At 48.1% G+C, this 19,874-nt stretch overlaps 1 protein-coding gene across 1 annotated transcript in view; it reads left to right on the top strand.

Annotated features, from left to right (window-relative positions):
• Positions 1–19,874, top strand: part of RPGRIP1L (RPGRIP1-like) — a 136,609-nt gene that overhangs the window by 18,913 nt on the left and 97,822 nt on the right. Inside the window, exons 6-9 of the mRNA XM_015422281.1 lie at positions 3,517–3,660; positions 6,277–6,382; positions 8,945–9,091; positions 11,137–11,210. Coding sequence (XP_015277767.1) covers positions 3,517–3,660; positions 6,277–6,382; positions 8,945–9,091; positions 11,137–11,210 — 471 coding nt within the window. The remainder of the gene's footprint in view (positions 1–3,516; positions 3,661–6,276; positions 6,383–8,944; positions 9,092–11,136; positions 11,211–19,874) is intronic.

The following is a 19,874-nucleotide window of genomic DNA, read 5'->3' as shown; positions in this document are numbered from 1 at the left end:
GGATCCCGCAGAGCCCTCTGGAACCGCTCCGGGTCCATCAGGCTCCGCGGGCGAGCAAAAATACGCTCACCGCCCAAACAGGGTTGAGGTGGAATGCTCAGACGGGCCTTCAGGGCCAGGTGGTCCGACCATGGCACTGCCTCAGCAGTGATCCGGTCCACCTCCACACCCGTCGCAAAGATCAAGTCGAGCATGTGACCAGCCCGATGCGTGGGGGCCGATACAAGCTGCGAGAGTCCCAGCGCCGCCATGGACGACACCAGGTCCGTAGCCCGGCTGGAGGCCGCGTCCTCAGCATGGACGTTGAAATCACCCAAGACCATCAGTCGAGGGTGATCCAACGCCCAGCCTGATACGGCCTCCAGCAGGGACGGCAGACTATTGGCCGGTGCATTAGGCGGTCGGTACACCAGCCAAATTGCCAAACTCTCCTCAGCCCCCCGCAGCACGCCGACACATTCTATGCCCGCGATCTCTACGGCCGGGAGTGCCCTGAAGGAGTAAGCCTCCCGAACGAGAATAGCCACCCCTCCCCCCCGCCCCTGATTCCGCGATTGGTGAAGGACCGAGTAGCCCAGGGAGGCTAACTGAGTGAGAGCCAAAGTCTCACCTTCCCTCACCCAGGTCTCGGTCACGCACGCCAGGTGATGTTCCGTCACATACTCTCTCAGAGTTGCGACTTTGTTGTTAATGGACCTGGCGTTACACAACACCAATGACCGAGGGGGGTCATTCCTGGCCCCACTGCTAGCCACCCTTGGGATGGGCCGTAGGCTGGAAGGACACCGAGCTCTCCTATGTCTCAATGGCCTTCCATAACCACTCTGCCTAGGCCCACCGCTAAACTTTCCCCTCCCCAAGCTCCCGTGGGGATCCTGTTTCAAAAGATCTTCTACAGGTTGTGCTACCAAGTCGGAATCTCCCCAGTGTTACTTTGAAAAGCGACATGGAGAGCCATTCAGAGGTGCCATGAAGGGAAACAAACATATTTTGCATTCCCAGTTGATCACTCGAATATACTCCGTGCTATGTCTTTCTTTAGGCTGTTTATATAGTATCATTAATGTGTCTCAGAAACATGAAAGAGTAGTATGGTTTTTAGACTGTCTGGGGGTAGCTCTGGAACTGTTCAGATAGTTACCAGAGGTTCCTAAAAGAAGAGGAGGAGGAGGAGGAGGAGATGATGATGATGATGATTGGATTTAGACCTCACCCTTCACTGGTCCTTAAAGAGATGGGAGTACCAGACCACCTCACATGTCTCTTGAGAAACCTGTATAAGGGCCAAGAAGCGACAGTTAGAACCGGATATGGAACAACTGATTGGTTTAGCATAGGAAAAGGAGTACGACAAGGATGTATATTGTCGCCTTGCTTATTTAATATATATGCAGAGTACATCATGCGAAATGCTGGCCTGGATGAATCACAAGCGGGAATTAAGATTGCTGGGGAAAAGATCAACAACCTCAGATATGCAGACGATACCACTCTAATGGCAGAAAGTGAAGAGGACCTAAAGAGCCTCTTGCTCAGGGTAAAAGAGGAGAGCGCAAAAGTGGGCTTGAAGCTCAACATCAAAAAAACTAAGATTATGGCATCTGGCCACATCACTCCTTGGCAAATAGAAGGGGAAGTCGTGGAAGTGGTGACAGACTTCACGTTCCTGGGATCCCAGATCACCGCAGACTGTGACAGCAGCCATGAAATTAAAAGACGCCTGCTCCTTGGGAGGAAAGCGATGGCGAACCTAAACAGCATGATAAAAAGTAGAGACATCACCCTGCCAACAAAAGTCCGCATGGTCAAAGCAATGGTATTCCCAGTAGTCATGTATGGCTGCGAGAGTTGGACTATAAGGAAGGCCGAGCGCCGAAGAATAGATTCTTTTGAACTATGGTGCTGGAGAAGACTCTTGAGAGTCCCTTGGACTGCAAGAAGATCAAATCAGTCAATCCTAAAAGAAATCAACCCTGACTGTTCCCTGGAAGGCCAGATAATGAAACTGAAGCTTAAATACTTTGGCCACCAAATGAGAAGGGAGCACTCACTGGAGAAGACCCTAATGCTGGGAAAGATTGAAGGTCAAAGAAGACGGGGACGGCAAAGGATGAGATGGTTGGACAGTGTAGTCGACGCAACGAACATGAAATTGAGCCAACTTCAGAGGACAACGGAAGACAGGAGGGCCTGGCGGGATCTGGTCCATGGGGTCGCGAAGAGTCGGACTCGACTGTGCGACTGAACAACAACAAATACTAGAATGCACCCAAGAGTCCCATGGAATGACTGTTCACCTAGAATTTGCACCAGAACCACCTGCCCACGAGCCCATATTTAGAGTGGGTTGTACTGTTTTGTTTGTCAATTTAACAGTGTGCCCCAAACCATAATTTCAGTCTGTTCAGATCTGGGGTTGGATCGTAACCACGGAGTTGAATTCAAAACTGCCCTTCCTTCAACTGTAAGAGTCCTTCCTTGAGCATGTAGAATTATGATGGGTTGGACTCAAACCATGGGTTAGATCAAAAGTCTCCCTTCTGAAAGCAGAAGGGTAAACTCTCAATTTGACCCTAGGGTTTGGATCCAACCCCAAATAAGTAATTGGCACTACTCGATGCAAAGCTTGTTCGAATTCAGCTGTTTGTTTTATACTATATGATGGTTTGGAAGCAACTGGAGTTGACTTTTGTTGGTTGTGAGTCCCTAAACCATAGTAGAGGGCTGGTAATTAAATATGCTGCCGTTTTGAGTTGTTATAATAATATTTAATAGTCTGTAGGACCCCCCCAGCTTCTTTGCCCGCTTCTTCCAGTTCCTTAGAGTGGCTTCAGTAGGATTGTTAGATGTGAGTCCAGTAGCACCTTAGAGACCAACAAGAATTTTAGGGTACAAGCTTTTTAGGGTCAAAGCCAGTTTGGTGTAGTGGTTAAGTGCGCGAACTCTAATCTGGGAGAACCGGGTTTGATTCCCCACTCCTCCACTCGCAGCTGCTGGATGACCTTGGGCAAGCCACAGTTCTGTCAGAGCTGGTCTCTCAAGGACAGTTCTGGAAAGAGCTCTCTCAGCCCCACCTACCTCACAAGGTGTCTGTTGCAAGGAGGGGAGGGGAAAGGAGTTTGTAAGCCGCTCTGTGACTCCAAGTGAAGGGCGGGGTATAAATCCAATCTCCTCCTTTTCTCCTTCTTCTTCTTCGCTCCTTTCATCAGACACAGGTAGGAATGGAGATCCCAGAGTCTTTATCGCAGAAGGTGGGAGGAGTGTCATAAAGAATTCTTGTAAAGGATGCAGAGGTACCATACATACTGTAATCAGCTTGATTAAAGCAGAGGGGAAATGGTGGAGCAGTAGGATCAAGTGTGATCTTTGGAAGAATAACTCAATTCTGACTCTTTTTTTTAATGACCCAAAGCCACCTTTTGTTCTATTTTTCTTCACTTGGGGGGGTGGGGGATAAGCTTTCTGTCGCATCCAGTGTACTCCAAACGCTCTGAATGTTGCTTTGTTGGCTTGCAGGGAGAACGTGGTTGAATCACAAAGGGCGCACAACGAGGAGTTGGCACGTACGGTAGAAGCACTCGGAAATGAAATCAGGAGGAAGGAAGAGGAGTTTGAAGAATCCCTCCTGCAACTGAAGGAGCATCAGGCGACAGGCCAGCGGTATGATGAAAACTGAACAAAGAGAGGACTTTCGTGTCTCAGAGTTACAGTGGCTTTTGGTGGCACGGAAGTTGCCTGTGGGGACAGAGTTCGTGTCACACTAGGGCAGGGGTCGCTCGTGTGGTGCTGTAGATCCATGACAACTGCCAGCATCTTTCCTGGACCTGAGAAGTGTCTTTAGAAAGTGGGTGGGGCCAGGCGGGGCTTTCACCCAGCAGGATTTCTGATTGGCTGTGAAGATTTTTTTAAAAAAATTGCTTCAGCAGCTGCTGCTGCTACTACAGTACTAGAATGACCGGTGGTGAGCTGTGTGTATGCAAGAAAATATTTTTGAACAATATGTTTATTTTAAAAGACATCCTGATAAACAGCCTCCTTCAGAAATCAAAAGAGTTACTGTTACCGTTATGCATAAATTCACTCCCTGACAGTTTGTGGTTGGTGCCGCCTCTTGCGGCAGCTGTTTTGTGGTCGCACCCGCCACGCTGTGTCAGAATTTCAGAGATGGCCACAGGCTCAAAAAGGTCGGGGACTCCTGGATTTGGCCCTGGGGGATCTGTGTCCGAATCCTCAGTTATGCTCGCCCATGAATGACTTTGGGCCAGTCTTTCTCTCTCTCAGCCAAAGTTAACGGCTGAGTTGTTAGAATGAAACTGAGGAGGTGATAATTGTGTGCATCACCTTGAGCTCTTTGGAGGAATGTTCTTGCAGACTTCTGCCTGTGGAGCATCAGGTATTTGAAAGGGTCTTCCTTTATCTGTTATGGGCTAGCTTATACACTGTCTTCCTGTCTCAAACAAAGAGTGCCTGGCACATAAGGGTGGCCCAGTTCTCCCAGATTAGAGTCCGCACACTTAACCACTACACCAAGCTGGCTCTCTTTAGGTTTTGTAAAAGACCACCTGCCAACAACTACGGACTGTCTTTCCCCTGCCGTGCACAGCCGTGGGAGACCTGTTTTAGTTCAGAGGTATACTAGAATGCACCCAGGCGCCACCCCTAAAATCTCTTAGGTCAAAGAAGACGGGGACGGCAAAGGTTGAGATGGTTAGTGTCATAGATGCAACTAACATGAAATTGAGCAAACCTCAGAGGACAGTGGAAAACAGGAGGGCCTGGCGAGATCTTGTCCATGGGGTCACGAAGAGTCGGACTCGACTGTGCGACTGAACAACAACAACAACAAAGCAACCCTACTGGCACATCTACTGAGCTCCAGCCAACTGAACAAAATCCGATAATGGATTGGTTCCTGCAGATCATGGTCTGGATCCAACCACATTAAGAAAACTTAAAGGCATTTAGAAGGGGTGGCAGTTTCTGCCAGTTCCCCCCTTCCTTGCTGAAGACTCCCACTGTGCTGTTTCTGGGTATCTGCTGACCCCCCCCCCAGGAACAACATTGTGGGGGGAGGGGAAGCTTGCGGGGTGCAGCAGGGAAAGGGAATGGTTGCGAATCCCGGCTCTCTCTCAAGAAAACTGAAGGATTTTGTTAACTGTGTAGTTGGATACAGGACCCAGGAACTCTTTTCTCTGGCATGTGGGGCCACCACTTTTTCCTCACCAGCGGGGACCTCCCCCCCACCTTGCATCAGCAGATGGGTGCTTGTGCCAGGGAAAGCACCACCATTAGTGGAACCCCATCTGCGAGCTCCGTCCCTACAGTTCCGGAACCTGCATCTGTAAAAGACAGGGTGGCCAAAATGACCACATTTTTTTACCTTCAGTTTCATATATATATATTTTTAGAAAAAAATATCTATGTTGTTGGGCATGAAATGTGATTGCTGCCGAGGATCCACTGGTGCAAGGGGCAGAAAGGGCATTTTCAGGTCGCTTGCCTTTTCGAGCCGCGCCGATGTGGTACCCGAGATGGCAGCAGTCGCACAGCCTACACATCATAAGAAAACCAAGATCTGCTGCACCCGGTTTTATGCACTTGGTTGCTGCCGCAGCATCTCATGGAATCCAGCTGTGTGAGCTCTTTCAATCTACACCACAAAATTATCCCAGCATGGTAATCTTGCTAGTATCATGCTGTGCAGAAACTGTCTCTGGTCAATATGGATAATGTGGGTAGCTGAGATCTCCTCGGATATTTCTCTGCATCCGATGTTTTAATATTGGAATGTCACACGGGGTGTTATCTGTATAAAGTGCTAAGTCACTTTCCTTGGGAATACATGAAGAAGTTTGAGTTCCAGGACGAAACTCCAGGAAGTAATAGTTGTACTACAACACAGGTTTGGAAGGAAATGACTAGATTGCGAAAACAAATTACTGTGAGTTCCATTCACAGCAGCATCCCCAAAGTTTGATGGAGTAAAGTGATATGTGCAAATAAAGTGTAATGTGAAGTATCCTGTTTGCAGTAAAACCTGGAAATATTTAACGCTCGACAATATTGATTTTTTTGGGGAAAGAAATTGTTGGCTGTTACGCACTATCCATTCCCTAACTGTGTTTTGGAATTAAGAAGCCATGACAAACCAATTTTCGAGGGTTTTCAGCTTTTCAAAGCACAACTAACAAGGCAAGTGTTATTGTACATTAAAGCTCACCACGGCTTTCTCTCTCCTTCTCTCTCTCTCTCTCTCTCAAATATGTTGCTTTGAAGGTTAACCATTCGGGACAATGTTGAAATGATCAGACTCAACAAACAGTTGATGGAGAAGAGCAACACATTGTCTGCAGTGGAAGCAAAATTGCTTCAGCTTCAAGAGGTATGGAAAGAGAATCTAGAATCCTAAACATGTGTATTAGGGAGTCAATCCCATTGAGTTAGATCCAGTGTCTACTCTTGCACGCCTCTTGCTCTTCATATCATGGAAGGAAGCCCCCAGGTTTCCTTGGATCCAGCCCCCTGAAGTTCAGGTGGGCTCAAGTAAATATGTTGAGAGCGCTGTTTCCTTCATACTCCACCAAAGTACAGATTGCAGCTACACCTAAAATGCCATTCAACTAAGAGTGTGCATGTTACATTTACAATGAGATGTGGATTGCATGAAATATGCACTGGCCATACTTATTTGAAGTATTTGGTCATTTTTAGGGGTGGCACCAATTAAAGAAATGTTAGTTAATTCTGTGTGACTTCATTCAATTTGGAATATATATATATTCCAGCAAATATATATATATTCCAGCAATATATTCATATTCCAGCAAGAGAACCCCAAACATTCTTCCTTTGTTCCTAGATGATGCCGGAAGCATCTGCCATTTTAGAAGAGGGACTGACTCCTGTATTAGAGAGAGTTATGAGGGGCCCGGCGGTGGACCTGCAAGGCCGGCGGGAGTGCAAGGAAGCCCCGCGAAGGCCCTCCCTGGCCCCAGGCAGGCAGGGGTGGGGAGAGGCAGGGAGGAAGCAACTTACCCTCCCTCTTCTCCTGCCTCCTCCTGGCTGAATGAGGGCCGGAAACGGAGCGACTGGAAGCAGGGGGCGGGGCTTTGTCATGTGTCCCGCCCCCTGTACCTCACCCGGGGGAACTGCGATCCCCCGCGTTCCCCCCCGAAATGACCTCTGAGTATCTGTAACATAAACAGTAACAGTGACAGTAACGGTAACGGTAACTTCCATTGACAATGAATAGCATAAAACAGGTACAATATAATACAAATGTGAGCCATCAGGAGAGGCTAAATTTACCTTATACTATTCTGAGTAAATAAGTGTAAACGGATAAAATGTTCAATATTGTATTTAAGAACATAAGAGATGCCAATGTTGGATCAGGCCAAAGGCCCATCCAGTCCAACACTCTGTGTCACACAGTGGCCAGAAATACCAGTGCCATCAGGAGGTCCAGCAGTGGGGCCAGGACATTAGAAGCCTTCCCACTGTTTCCCCCCCCCCCCAGCACCAAGCAACTAATTGCAACTAGTGTATAATAATTATCTAATTTTGATTTTCCTGTGCCATCTTGATGTTTAAATTTCCATTTCATAAAAGGAGCCCATTTTTTCCATTATATATGATTTATTTATCCGGTAACGTTATTTTTCAATGTAATCTGTTATTTTCCCCATAATAAAATAATCCCATAGCTTCATATACTAAGAATGCACTGTAGGGGGATTTTCATCTTTCCATTTTTTAGCTATATTACTTTTTTGCTGCCGTGACCATTGTCATTATTAAGTCTTGTTTTCTTTTAGGAATTTTCAAGTTCTCCCAAAGATTAAGTAGGATTAATTCTGGGTTTGTTTGGATTGTGATCCCCGTTATTTTAGCTATTTCTAAAATGATTTTTTCCCCAAAAAAATCATTAATAACTTTGCAAGTCCTCGAAAACCTTGTTGGCTTCTATAGTGCTACTGGACTTGAAGCTAGCTGTTCCTCTGGAAATAATGACCCAGCTCCCATATACATGTAATCCAAATGAACATAGACCCTCTGCATCAGGGCTTTTGTCCAAAACCATCTCAGATGCTCAGTTCCATCACGGCTTGGCTGCCCAGAATATCCCAAACCAGTTTCCTCTACAGAACTTATCACCGCCATGCCTTGCGTATTGTTCTAATGATTACAATTGAGGGTTTAGAGTCTCTCGACCAGGAGATGGACCTGAAACTCTAAAGCTGTGATAAGCACATTTCGTCTTTCTGTAAGAGTGAAAGTGTTTGTTTTTTAAAAAACAAACATTATCAAAGCCCCGTGAATTCAGGCGGGTGCTGTAGTTTTTAAACTATAGTACATACAAGCGTGCGTTTGAAAAAAGAAAGTTAAGCACAGCTAAACTATGTCAAATGTCACGAAACAAGGCATTCCAGTCAAAAACACACCGTTGTTTGGTTTGGTTAATTAAATCTGTTGGAAGAATTAGGAACACAAATGAAGCACCGACTGGTGGGTTAGCAGCGAAACGACAAAAGCTGCATTGGCATATTTGTGGTCGGGGGTTCATTTTTGCTTGCTACTGTAGTGTTTTTGGTCAGCATGTCCAAACCACAAGAACCACAGCAAAATGCTTTAATTGCTAAACAGATGTCTGTCTTGGTCTTTCTCATCCCAGCTGAACTGGGAGGGGTTGGCAAATTGGGAGAGAGTGGGGTGGGGGAGGAACTCCGCTGCTGTGCCTGGCTTGCTGTGCCTGACCACATCGTGTCAAACCCATGACAAGAGCATCTCCTGTCGACCGAACTCAGATTACACTTTAAATGTCGGTTGGAGAGCCCTGTTAGACTCCCAAAGGACATCCGGCTGCCACGAACAGGGGATTGCAGACTCATCTTATCCATCCCGCCCCAACGTGAATTGCGTTCTCTCCCCCCACCCCCAACAGAATCAAAAGAACCTCAAAGCAAGCCACGATGCTTTAATGGCTAACGGAGATGAGCTCAATCTGCAGCTTAAAGAAGAACGAGTGAGATGTCTCCACCTTGAGAAAGAGCTGCAGGCCGTGACTTTTTCAAAGCGACGGTTGGAAGAGGTGAGAAGTATCCCTTTTCTTCTGAAAACGTTTCAAAAGAGTGCCTCATCTCCGCAGTGATCCGAGGTGGGAAGGGACCGATTCATTGAGGGTCCCCGGGGCCCCGAGAGGAAGATAGCTCCAGCTTGCATAAACATACTGGCCTCATTTGACCTATCAACAGACATCTGGCAGAGGAACGGTCAGCATGTATAAGTGGTGCTTAGCCCATGACATTGCTGAGGCCCCTTCCTGCTACGTATTTCCTTCCGTTACGATTACGTGATGTAGTTTATTAACACCAGGGCTATTTTGGGGCAGGAACGCACAGGAACGGAGTTCCGGCTGGCTCCTGAGTTGGCCACGCCCAGCCGGAACTCATTAGCATAATAGGGCACACCCAACAGCAGAAACTCATTAGGATTGGCTACATTAGGGGTGTAGCCTAACATGCAAAGGGTTCCTGCTACAAAAAAAGTCCTGGGTTTTGACAACAAACAAAGTAAATATAAGAGAGCCCATAGCCGTAATGAGAGTCAGAATGGATGAGATAAGATGTGCGTAACAGCAAGCTGGAAAATGTATCAGATGCCAAAAAAACGAATGTGTCTACAATTAAGGCCCCCTTTGAACTTGAGGCCCAGGCCAGCTGCCTCCCTTCCTTTTGGCCACGCAGCCTCATACTAAAGTTGTGACTATCGAGCACACAAGGAGAATGCTTTTGTAAAATTCTATTTACTTATTTATTGCTTTAGATTTGTTTCCCACCTAGCCAGAACAAACTGGCTCAAGGCGGCGTACACGATAAGGTAGATAAAACAATAAACACATTAAAATTGACAACATTCACAAAACCAGCAGTTTACATATGGAAGCAGAAATGGAGGAGAAGGGAAAGGACGTGAGCCACTTCAGCTCCTTGTTGGGGGGAAAGGCAGAAAACAAAGCAATTATATATATATACAAGAAGGGGGACCCACGATACTCATGGGGGGGGAGCTCCACGTGGAGGGGGAGGAAGCGGCAGCAGGTGAGCCTTCTCCCCTTCTTCCCCACCCCCCCAGCACCAATGGCGAGGCCCGTGCGGCTCCCAGCAGCCCGACCCACCATGCGCACGGAAAGCTCTGGCACTTTCGGGGGGGTTTAAACATCCCCCCGAAAGTTTTTTCAACATTTAGCATTTTTGTGCACACGTGGGGACCGCCCCACATGTGCACAAACCTCTCCCTCCCCCCCAAGTGCCCCCGATGTCCGGATCTAAGGATCCGCACAGAGGGGGCCAGTTCAGTATTAGATATATAGATAATGTGTGTGTGTGTGTTAGGGTTGCCAGGTCTAATCATCGTGCCAGTGGGGAGGGGGGCGTTCCAGGAGTGGACGGGGACATTGTGCAACATACATATGTCACCCTGAAGTGACATAGGCACGCCGGTGACGTCGGAGGTGACGCTCTGATTTTTGGACTAAACTCTATGGGGAAATCGCCCTCAAACCATAGAGTTTTGCTCAAAAAGCAGAGTACCCCCCCCCCAGTCACCGGCATGCCTATGTCACTTCCTGGTGACATTGGCGTGTCGTGTATGTTGTTGCTGTTTTGGGGGGGGGGAATTTCCTCCCACTGGCCAGCTGGCCACCAGCGGGCAGGAATCTGCAAAAAGGGGGAATCCCTCGCCCCCACCTGGGGAATAATAACCCGTGTGTGTGTGTAAGTAAAGTGCTGTCAAGTCACATCCGATTTATGGCAACCCTATGAATTAATGACCCCCCAAAACGCCCGATCGTAACAGCCTTGCTTAAGTCTTGCAAACTGAGGGTGTGTGACTTCCTTCATAAATTAATTAATTAATTTTTCTAAAAATTTGTTTTGATTGCACTTCTTAATTGACAGGTCAACTTAGTTTGCTTTGGGTTTTTTGGTGGCATGAAAGCAGTTAAGTGATGTCAGAGAAAAAAAACAACCAATCCTGACACTGGACATTTCTAGTTACAAAACTTCTTTGTGCTAGTAACTGTTACTTTAAAAAAAAAGTTTTCAGTTATACTACTTGCAATCTTCTTTGTTCCAGCTACAAGAAAGAATTAACGATTTGGAAAAAGAGAGGGACCTTTTAAAGGAAAACTATGATAAGTTATATCAAAGGTAAACGATAACAGGCAACCAAATTCTCCTAATGCTACCTTTCTTGATTTAGATAACTAAAATAAGCAGTGCATGCTAGGGTTGCAAGCTTCTGGTTGGGAGATTCCTGGAGATTATTTATTTATTTATTTATTTATTTATTTATTTATTGAGATTGGGGGGTGGAGCCTGGGGAGGGGAGGGACTTCTGTGGGATATAATGCCATAGAGTCCACCCTCCAAAGCAACAATTTTCTCCAGGGGAACTGATCTCAGTTGTATTTCAGGGAGTGCCATTGTAATGCAGGGAGATTTCCAGGTCCCACCAGCAGGTTGGCAACCCTAATACATGCACCCAGGGACTAGATGACATTGGGGGGGGGGTCTGCCTTGCAAAATGGATTAAAAAGCCAGAACTCCCCCTGGATGGGGCTCAGGTGCTTAAAGCATCTCTTTATTTTCAAGTTTGTGTGCAAAGTAGATCCTGATGTTGGAGTCACTTGCTCAAACATCCCAGGTTGACCAAGCAGAATTTGAATTCCCCCACCTCTCAAACCCATGACTCTCCACTAAATTACACACTGTTTTCTGTAAGCTCTCTCCATTTCGAGAGTGGCGTGTCGTTCCACATTCTGAACTACGTGAAGGGGGGGGAATAGTCTAAAGCAGGGGTGGTTTCGTAGAAAAAGAGCTAGGGAAACTCATTAGCATAACTCATTAGCATATGCCACACCCCCTGACATCAGGGGCCCAGCGGTGGACCTGCAAGGCCAGCGGGAGTGCGAGGAAGCTCCACCAAGGCCCTCCCTGGCCCCAGGCTGGCAGGGGTGGGGAGAGGCGGGGAGGAAGCAACTTACCCTCCCTCTTTTCCTGCCTCCTCCTGGCTGAATGAGGGCTGGAAGCGGGGTGGCCGGAAGCAGGGGGCAAGGCTTCATCTTGTGCCCCGCCCCCCTGCACTTCACAGAACTAGTTCAGAGTTCCGTAGGCCTTGGCCTCTTAAATTACAGAGCTCTCTAGCAAAGGGGGGGGGGGGAAGGGCCTCCATTGTTTGGTACTCTTCTGTAGCCCCATCACAGTAATTCCCTGGGCCTAGCCTTCTGTCACAGAGTTTAGTCCCCCCCCTTCTGTTTATTTATTTGGATTGCAGCCATCTGTTTATGCTGGCTGACCATGGGAAACTTAGCCCTTATATAGCATGATACGACACGATCCATTTCAAGCAGCAGATTTCAAAAGGGATGGGGTGGGGTCACGCATCACTTTTCTTGCCTCTGGCTTTGATCTCGGTGTCACGTTAAAAAATATTTCTATATATGAGCTCTAGTTTGGGGGTGGGTGGTGTCATTTTGATTTTTCGGATGCGAAACCACCACAGACCGGTGCCATGGCTCCACTTGATATTTCTGTAAAGAAGCTCTGAGGTAATAGCCTGTGTAAATTCTGTCAGCAGTGCTTAATATCACATAAATAAAAAATTAGGAGGCTAAAGCCACTCAACATGAAACGAGATAGGGCATTGGATTCATTTTCTGGTGCTGAACAGAAAATCGAAGCAATTATCATCAATTTGCAGAAACTTAATGAGGAAACACCTGATCACGGGGCTGGCGGGGGGAGGAGAGAACAGTTGCGGATTTTGTACCTTATGAGTCACCATACCATCTTTTTATGGTACATAAGAACATAAGAACATATGAGATGCCAATGTTGGATCAGTCCAAAGGCCCATCCAGTCCAACACTCTGTGTCACACAGTGGCCAGAAATACCAGGTGCCATCAGGAGATCCACCAGTGGGGCCAGGACATTAGAAGCCCTCCCACTGTTGACCCCCCCCCCCCCCAAGCACCAAGAAGACAGAGCATCCCTTGCCCCAGAGTCCCTATCTGTACCTTGTGGCTAATAGCCACTGATGGACCTCTGCTCCATATGCTTATCTAATTCCCTCTTGAAGCCGTCCATGCTTGTTGCCGCCACCACTTCCTGTGGCAGTGAATTCCAAGTGTTAATCACTCTTTGGGTGAAGAAGGACTTCCTCTTATCCGTTCTAACCCAACTGCTCAGCAATTTCATGGTATGCTTTCTTATATGCAGAAGATGGCCTGAGTGTCCAGCAAAGAGTGGACCCATTTCCAAGATGTAGAAATGTCTTCATGCAATTTCATATCATCTCTGGTTGCTAACTAGTCCACACATTTATAACCTCTTAATCGTCTACCTTTTAAAACCAAATAAATGATTAAATTCAATCAAACTGCATGCTACCAGATCCATCGTTAGAATCTCCTGCTCAGGAAATTATAACATAGTTTAATTAACAAAAAGCTACTTTTAAACGTTAATTGATTTATTTAAATCTCCTTCACCTCAAGGCAGCATATCTGCTTTCCCTTTTTGCTTACAGTAACAGGACCGAAGTAAACCGCTCCGCCCCCCCAAGAAAGGTGTTAACTCTGGGAGGCTTTGATTTTAAAAAGTTGTCCTCATTGGGCCCTGCCAATGAATCCACTGCATTTTACCAGAATAATCTGCTCTGGTTACCGCTGGCCAAAAAAATAAAATAAGCCTCAAAAATATACAAATGAAAAGCAGGACTAAAAAGCCAGTTTGGTGTAGTGATTAAGTGCGCGGACTCTAATCTGTGAGAACCGGGTTTGATTCCCCACTCCTCCACTTGCACCTGGCTGGATGACCTTGGGCAAGCCGTAGGTCTGATAAGAGGTGTTCTTGGAAAAGAGCTGTTTCTGTCAGAGTTCTCTCAGCCCCACCTACCTCACAGGGTGTCTGTTGTGGGGAGGGGAAGGGAAAGGAGTTTGTAAGCCACTCTGAGACACTTTTGGGTAGTGAAGGGGGGGGTATAAATCCAATCTCTTCTTCGTCTTTTAATCATCCAGTAATTCTGTGTTTAAGTGCCATCAAGTTGGTTTCGACTTATGGCGACCCATTAATAGCACAATAATACCCAGTAGACCACACAAAACCATCAAAAATTGTTCTACTGGACGTAAATTCCTTTAGCAGTATGGCAGATGAATCGTTAAACTTAATTCATAAAGATCAATCACCGAGTAACACATATTCAGTTGGTCAAAGAATATGATAAAACAAACAAAATGCCAAATGCGTTTCCGTTACTGCCTTCCTCCGTGGCTCAATAAGTATTGTCAAGCTAAAAGCCGCCTGACCTGGATAGCCCAGGCTAGCCCGATCTTGTCAGATCTCAGAAGCTAAGCAGGATTGGCCCTGGTCAGTATATGGACGGGAGACCACCAAGGAATACCAGGGTCACTAGGCAGAAGCAGGCAATGGCAAACAAACTGTGAACGCCTCTTGCCTTGAAAACCCTACACAGTTGTCTTCAGTCAGCTATATACAAATACTAGGAAAAAGGCTTGTTGTGCAAATAAATACAACGAGCTCTAGAAAGAGGCTCTGGGTGTTTGCCCCGGCCTTGGACACTCAGTGTCAATTTGCTGTGGCAACCTCAGCAGGGTATAATGACACTGAGTCCACCATTTTCTCTAGAGGAACTGATCTCTGCTACCTAAAGAACAGTCGTAATTTTGAGTGATCTCCAGCCCTCACCTGGAGATTGGCAATGATGGTTCCCCAGAAGGGAATGGTTGGTTTGGAGGGTGGAGTCTATGGCTTTGTACCTGTCCGAGGTCCCACGCCTCCTGAAACCTCACCCTCTCCAGGCTCCATCCCTCACATCTCCAGGAACTTCCCACCTGGAGTTGGCAACCCTATCTCCTTCCCAGCCAATCATCAACCTACCTTTATTTCCCCCTCACTCTTCAGCTTTCCACCCCCCACACTCCTGCAGCCTCTCCCATGCTCTGAAGCCCTGACTGCTACATCACATTGGCTGTCATACGGGGGCCACCTCAGCAGCATATAAGGATACATCAAGGCAAAGGCCAATGAGGCTGCATATGCAAATAACCTCTGTGTTCTGACTGGCTATGGGGGGGAGAGGAACAGCAAACTGTTTAGAATGTTGGAGGCGAGACTCAAGCAATGCAGCCAGTGGATAGGGACAGATTCTGAGTGACACACCAGGGCGCCCACCAATTCCGGAGCGTGTGGAATGTTCTAGAGAAGTGCCACCACCATTCGGCTTTTATATATAAGGGAGATATATCCTCAAGTATTCTGTGAAACAATAAATGAGAAAAGAAAAATAGAGGGAAAGGGTGTGTGTGTTACGTTTTAACAAGCAAATCTCCATACTAAATAAAATAGATAAATATACCACTGGCAGTTCTGCTTCCGTAATCTTTGGAAGCCAGGGCACGGTTGAGTGGGAATAGCTCCTTGCTTGATCAAGGTGCCATTTCAGTCTGTGATGACTACATGGTAACAAGGCAGAGAGCCGTACTCTCAACTTCCTTGCCAGGCCACTCTTTATGGGGATCTTGCTGGCTGTAAATGTTGTCTGACGGTGCTGATCCATATCTTTCATCCAGGACGGTGCTGAAATAGCATGGTTGGAGGGGTAACAGAAGCTTTTCAATCACACACATACACACACTAGCTTTCAAGGTGAGGCAATTCAGCTGTATGGAGGCCTGGCCAACATTATTTTCCCCTGTGGTTTGGAGGGGGAAGCAGGGGTCGTTTCATAGAAAAAGAGCTAGGGGAACTCATTAGCATAACTCATTAGCATATGCCACACCCCCTGACATCACCGGAAGTGTGTCATAAGGCCACACACCCCGCCCCCAACGGGCCCGGCAGTGGACCTGCAAGGTCGGCGGGAGTGCAAGGAAGCCCTGCGAAGGCCCTCCCTGGCCTCAGGCAGGCAGGGGTGGGGAGAGGCAGGGAGGAAGCAACTTACCCTCCCTCTTCTCCTGCCTCCTCCTGGCTGAATGAGGGCCGGAAGCGGGGCGGCCGGAAGCAGGGGGCGGGGCTTCGTCATGTGCCCCAACCCCCCCGTACCTCACCCGGGGGAACTGCGATCCCCCGCGATTCCCCCCGAAATGACCTCTGGGGGGAAGAATTGTATGAACTAGTTTGGTGCAGTGGTTAAGTGTGTGCACTCTAATCTGGGAGAACCGGGTTTGATTCCTTACTCCTCCACTTGCAGCTGCTGGATGACCTTGGGCAAGCCACAGTTCTGTCAGAGCTGTTCTCTCAATGACAGTTCTGGAAAGAGCTCTCTCAGCCCCACCTGCCTCACAGGGTGTCTGTTGTGGGGAGGGGAAGGGAAAGGAGCTCGTAAGCCGCTCTGAGACTCCAAGTGAAGGGCGGGGTATAAATCCAATCTCCTCCTTCGATTGTGAGCTCATGTGGAGGGCTAAATACACACTGGAGGGCTATTTACATAATCGGAGGGGGCAGGAGTTCCTACCATGACACTGTTTCAGCACTTTACTGCTGAGTGCATGAACCAGAGCTGAAAAAAGAGGGTTGTTTTGTGGGTGGAATTGACCCTTCCTCAGACAAACTGGAGTCAATGGTATTTCTGAGTTAAACTGGCATTGCAAGATCTGGTGTGTATCAAACTTCTAATTTTTGCCTGTGTTACTTTGGAGGTAATGCAAGAAAGCGGTTTCCCTTAGAATATATACTTTACAAGCCTTTCTTCTGATCCTGGTTCTGTGTGCAGTCCATAGTAAGGACATGGTGTACTGTGGATTGGCCATTTATAGATGGCCAGACAGTTTCAGAGTGTGGCTGGATAAAGTAAACTCCAAAGACATTCCGCGTGGATACCATTGGAATGTAACCCTAAATGTAAAGGAGACGATAGCTGCAGACTAAATTTGGAACAATTTTATATGTCTTTAAAGTTAGCATTATGTGGATTTGGAGAAACTGAGAGCCTAAATTGCTCTGAGTTAACCGAAGCCAGATTCCAAGGTTACAGTTGGAAATCTGCAAGAGGCCATAGACTTGAGGACTTTTGATCTTTGTTGATGGCTGAAACTATATATGACTTCACTGCATTGCGCTGGAACGAGCTGCAACGTTTCCCTCTCCACTTGGGAGGCGCCGTGGCTCAGTGGTGTAGAGCACTTCCTGTGTACACAGAAGGTCCCAGGTTCAGTCCCCAACATTTCCATTTAAAGGATGCCAGGTAGCTGGTGCTGGGAAAGACCTTTCTCTGCCCGAGGCCTCGGAGAGCCCCTCGGGGTAGATAGCACCAGGGCTATTTTTGGGCAAGAACGCACAGGAACGGAGTTCCGGCTGGCTTCAGAGTTGGCCACGCCCACTACAGCTAAAACGTCTGTGCTCATGGCTACAGAGGGAAGGCCTGGAGAGCAAACCCCCCCCCCCCAGCGACTCCGAAGCAGGCAGGCCGGGGGGGGGCTGGAAGGATCGGGGAGGCATTTAAGGGCCAGCTTGCCAGGCATCCCGCAGCCGTGGGGCAACTGGGCAAGTCAAGGGAAGACATGGGGGTGTGGCCTAATATGCTAATGAACCGTGATGTTGGGGCATGTGGCCTATTATGCTACTGAGATTCTGCTGTTGGGTGTGGCCTATTATGCTAATGAGTTCCTGCTGGGCTTTTTCTACAAAAAGAGCCCTGGATAGCACCAAAATCACTGGACCAGTCAGCGGGCACACGATAAGGCAGCTTCATCTGTCCATACGGTTAGATATGCAGCCCATCCTCCTTTGTGGAAAGGATATCTCTTTGTCCACCCCCAAAGCTTTGTCTGGCAGGGGGGTCACCACTGCTTCTGTTTTGTAGATGGGGAAAGAGAGCCGATTGCTGATAGCTGGCTGAACACCAGCACAATTTAGTAGGCTTACAGGCCGGACGGTGTCAGCATTCCAGGGACCAGATGATATGCTGCACTGGTAGCAGGCTCTCTAGTCGCTGCATCAAACAGAGGCCGAGTGACTAGCTGATGTCATCTATATATCTAATAGCCAACTTGCCCCTGGAGTGCGGATCGTTAGATCAGCGCTCCGGGGGCAGCTGGGGGGCCGGGGGAGGTTTGTGTACATGTGGGCCAGTCCCCACGTGTGCACAAAAATAAAAAAAGTTAAAAAAAATTTCGGGGGAAAGAGGAGGGGGAGGGGGAAAGAGACGAGCGAGGCCCAGCAGCAGGAGCTGCCGGGGCTCGCTTCGGAGGGGAGGGGGAGAAGGGGGGAAGAGATGAGCGAGGCCCGACGGCTCGCTTAGGAGGGAAGGGGGAGAGACACGAGGGAGGCCTACGGAGGGGAGGGGAGGGGGGAAGAGAAAAAGTGGAGACCCAACAGTACGCAACATTTTGTTGCGGGTCTCCACTTGTCAGTCCAAATCGTACATAGCCCCGTGCCTGGTCAGCTGCGGTGAGGGCTCAGGGGAGGGGCCGTGGCTCCGTGGAAGAGCCTCTGCTTTGCATGCAGAAGGTCCCAGTTTCAGTCCCCGGCATCTTCAGTTAAGAAAGGACCAGGTAGTAGGTGACGGGAAAGACCCCAATGTCTGAGACCCTAGAGAGTGACCACCAGTCTGATTTGACAAGACCAACCTTGATGGACCGATTTGGGGCAAGTCAGATGTTCTGGTTCAGGGTAAGGCAGTGTCGTGTGAGTTGGGAAAGGTGGCAGATGACCCAGAAGGGAGACATTACGAAAGTTAGTGTGGGTGTACTGGTGTGTTTTCCCCTTCCTTTTATGCAGGGCTATTTTGGGGCAAGAACGCACAGGAACGGAGTTCCGGCTGGCTCCCAAGTTGGCCACACCCAGCAGGAACTCATTAGCATAACAGGCCACACCCAACAGCAGAAACTCATTAGGATTGGCTACATTAGGGGTGTGTGGCCTAACATGCAAAGGAGCTTCTGCAACAAAAAAAGGCCCTGGGTTTTGACAACAAACAAGGTCAACAGAATAAGAAGCAAAAGGTGGGTGTGGCTGGATGTCCACACTTCTGGTAACATGGGGGTGTGGCCTGATATGCTAATGAGTTTCTGCTGCTGGGTGTGGCCTATTATGCTAATGAGTTCCTGCTGGACATTTTCTACAAAAAAAAGCCCTGCTTTTATGCCACAAATGACTGGCCTACATACATTTGGGAAGGGCCAGTTGACAAGGGGTTCTGTGAGCCGAGTAACTCCTGCGGATTTCCTCGCAAGACTCCCATCAAAGCCAGCCGCTCTGCCTCGGTTAGTAGACACTGCCCGACAAGGGAACACCGAGGCCAGGAGAGATCCGGTTTCAGATCCCCCCGCCTGTTTTCTGAGCTGCCCTTGCTCTGCGAGAGATCGGAGCTGCTCGGCGGGCCATTCAGAATTTATAATGATTTTAAAATGATGTTCTGGGCTGCTCGGAGCAGGTCTCTGACCGTGAAAAGCAGGGCAGAATGCATAAATGAATGAAGCTCTGCCCGTCCACCTCTCTGGGATCTGTGTGCCGTTTCCGAACCATTCGTGCAAAAATTCTCGGAATTTCAGATAGCTTCCTAGCCTTAGCCCAATTACCTGTCGCTTTCAGTTTGGACACAGGAGACTCACTCTTGTAAAAGAGTGAGACTCCCGTGTCCTAACCAGGGGTCATTTCGTAGAAAACGAGGTGCAGGGGCTCATTAGCATAACTCATTAGCATAACGTATTTGCATATGCCACACCCCCTGACATCACCGGAAGTGTGTCGGAAGGCAACACCCACTGCTTAGGCTCCACTGGACTGTTTTGGATTGCTAGCTATGGGGGGGGACATGCAGATCTGTCCTCACAGAGGAGGGGAGCTC

The sequence above is a fragment of the Gekko japonicus genome, unplaced genomic scaffold (genome assembly GCF_001447785.1).
Source record: "Gekko japonicus isolate JY-2015 unplaced genomic scaffold, Gekko_japonicus_V1.1 scaffold1051, whole genome shotgun sequence".
NCBI classification, from domain to species: Eukaryota; Metazoa; Chordata; class Lepidosauria; order Squamata; family Gekkonidae; genus Gekko; species Gekko japonicus.
The sequence above is the reverse complement of the archived record's forward strand: the minus strand, read 5'-3'. Positions and strand labels throughout refer to the sequence as shown.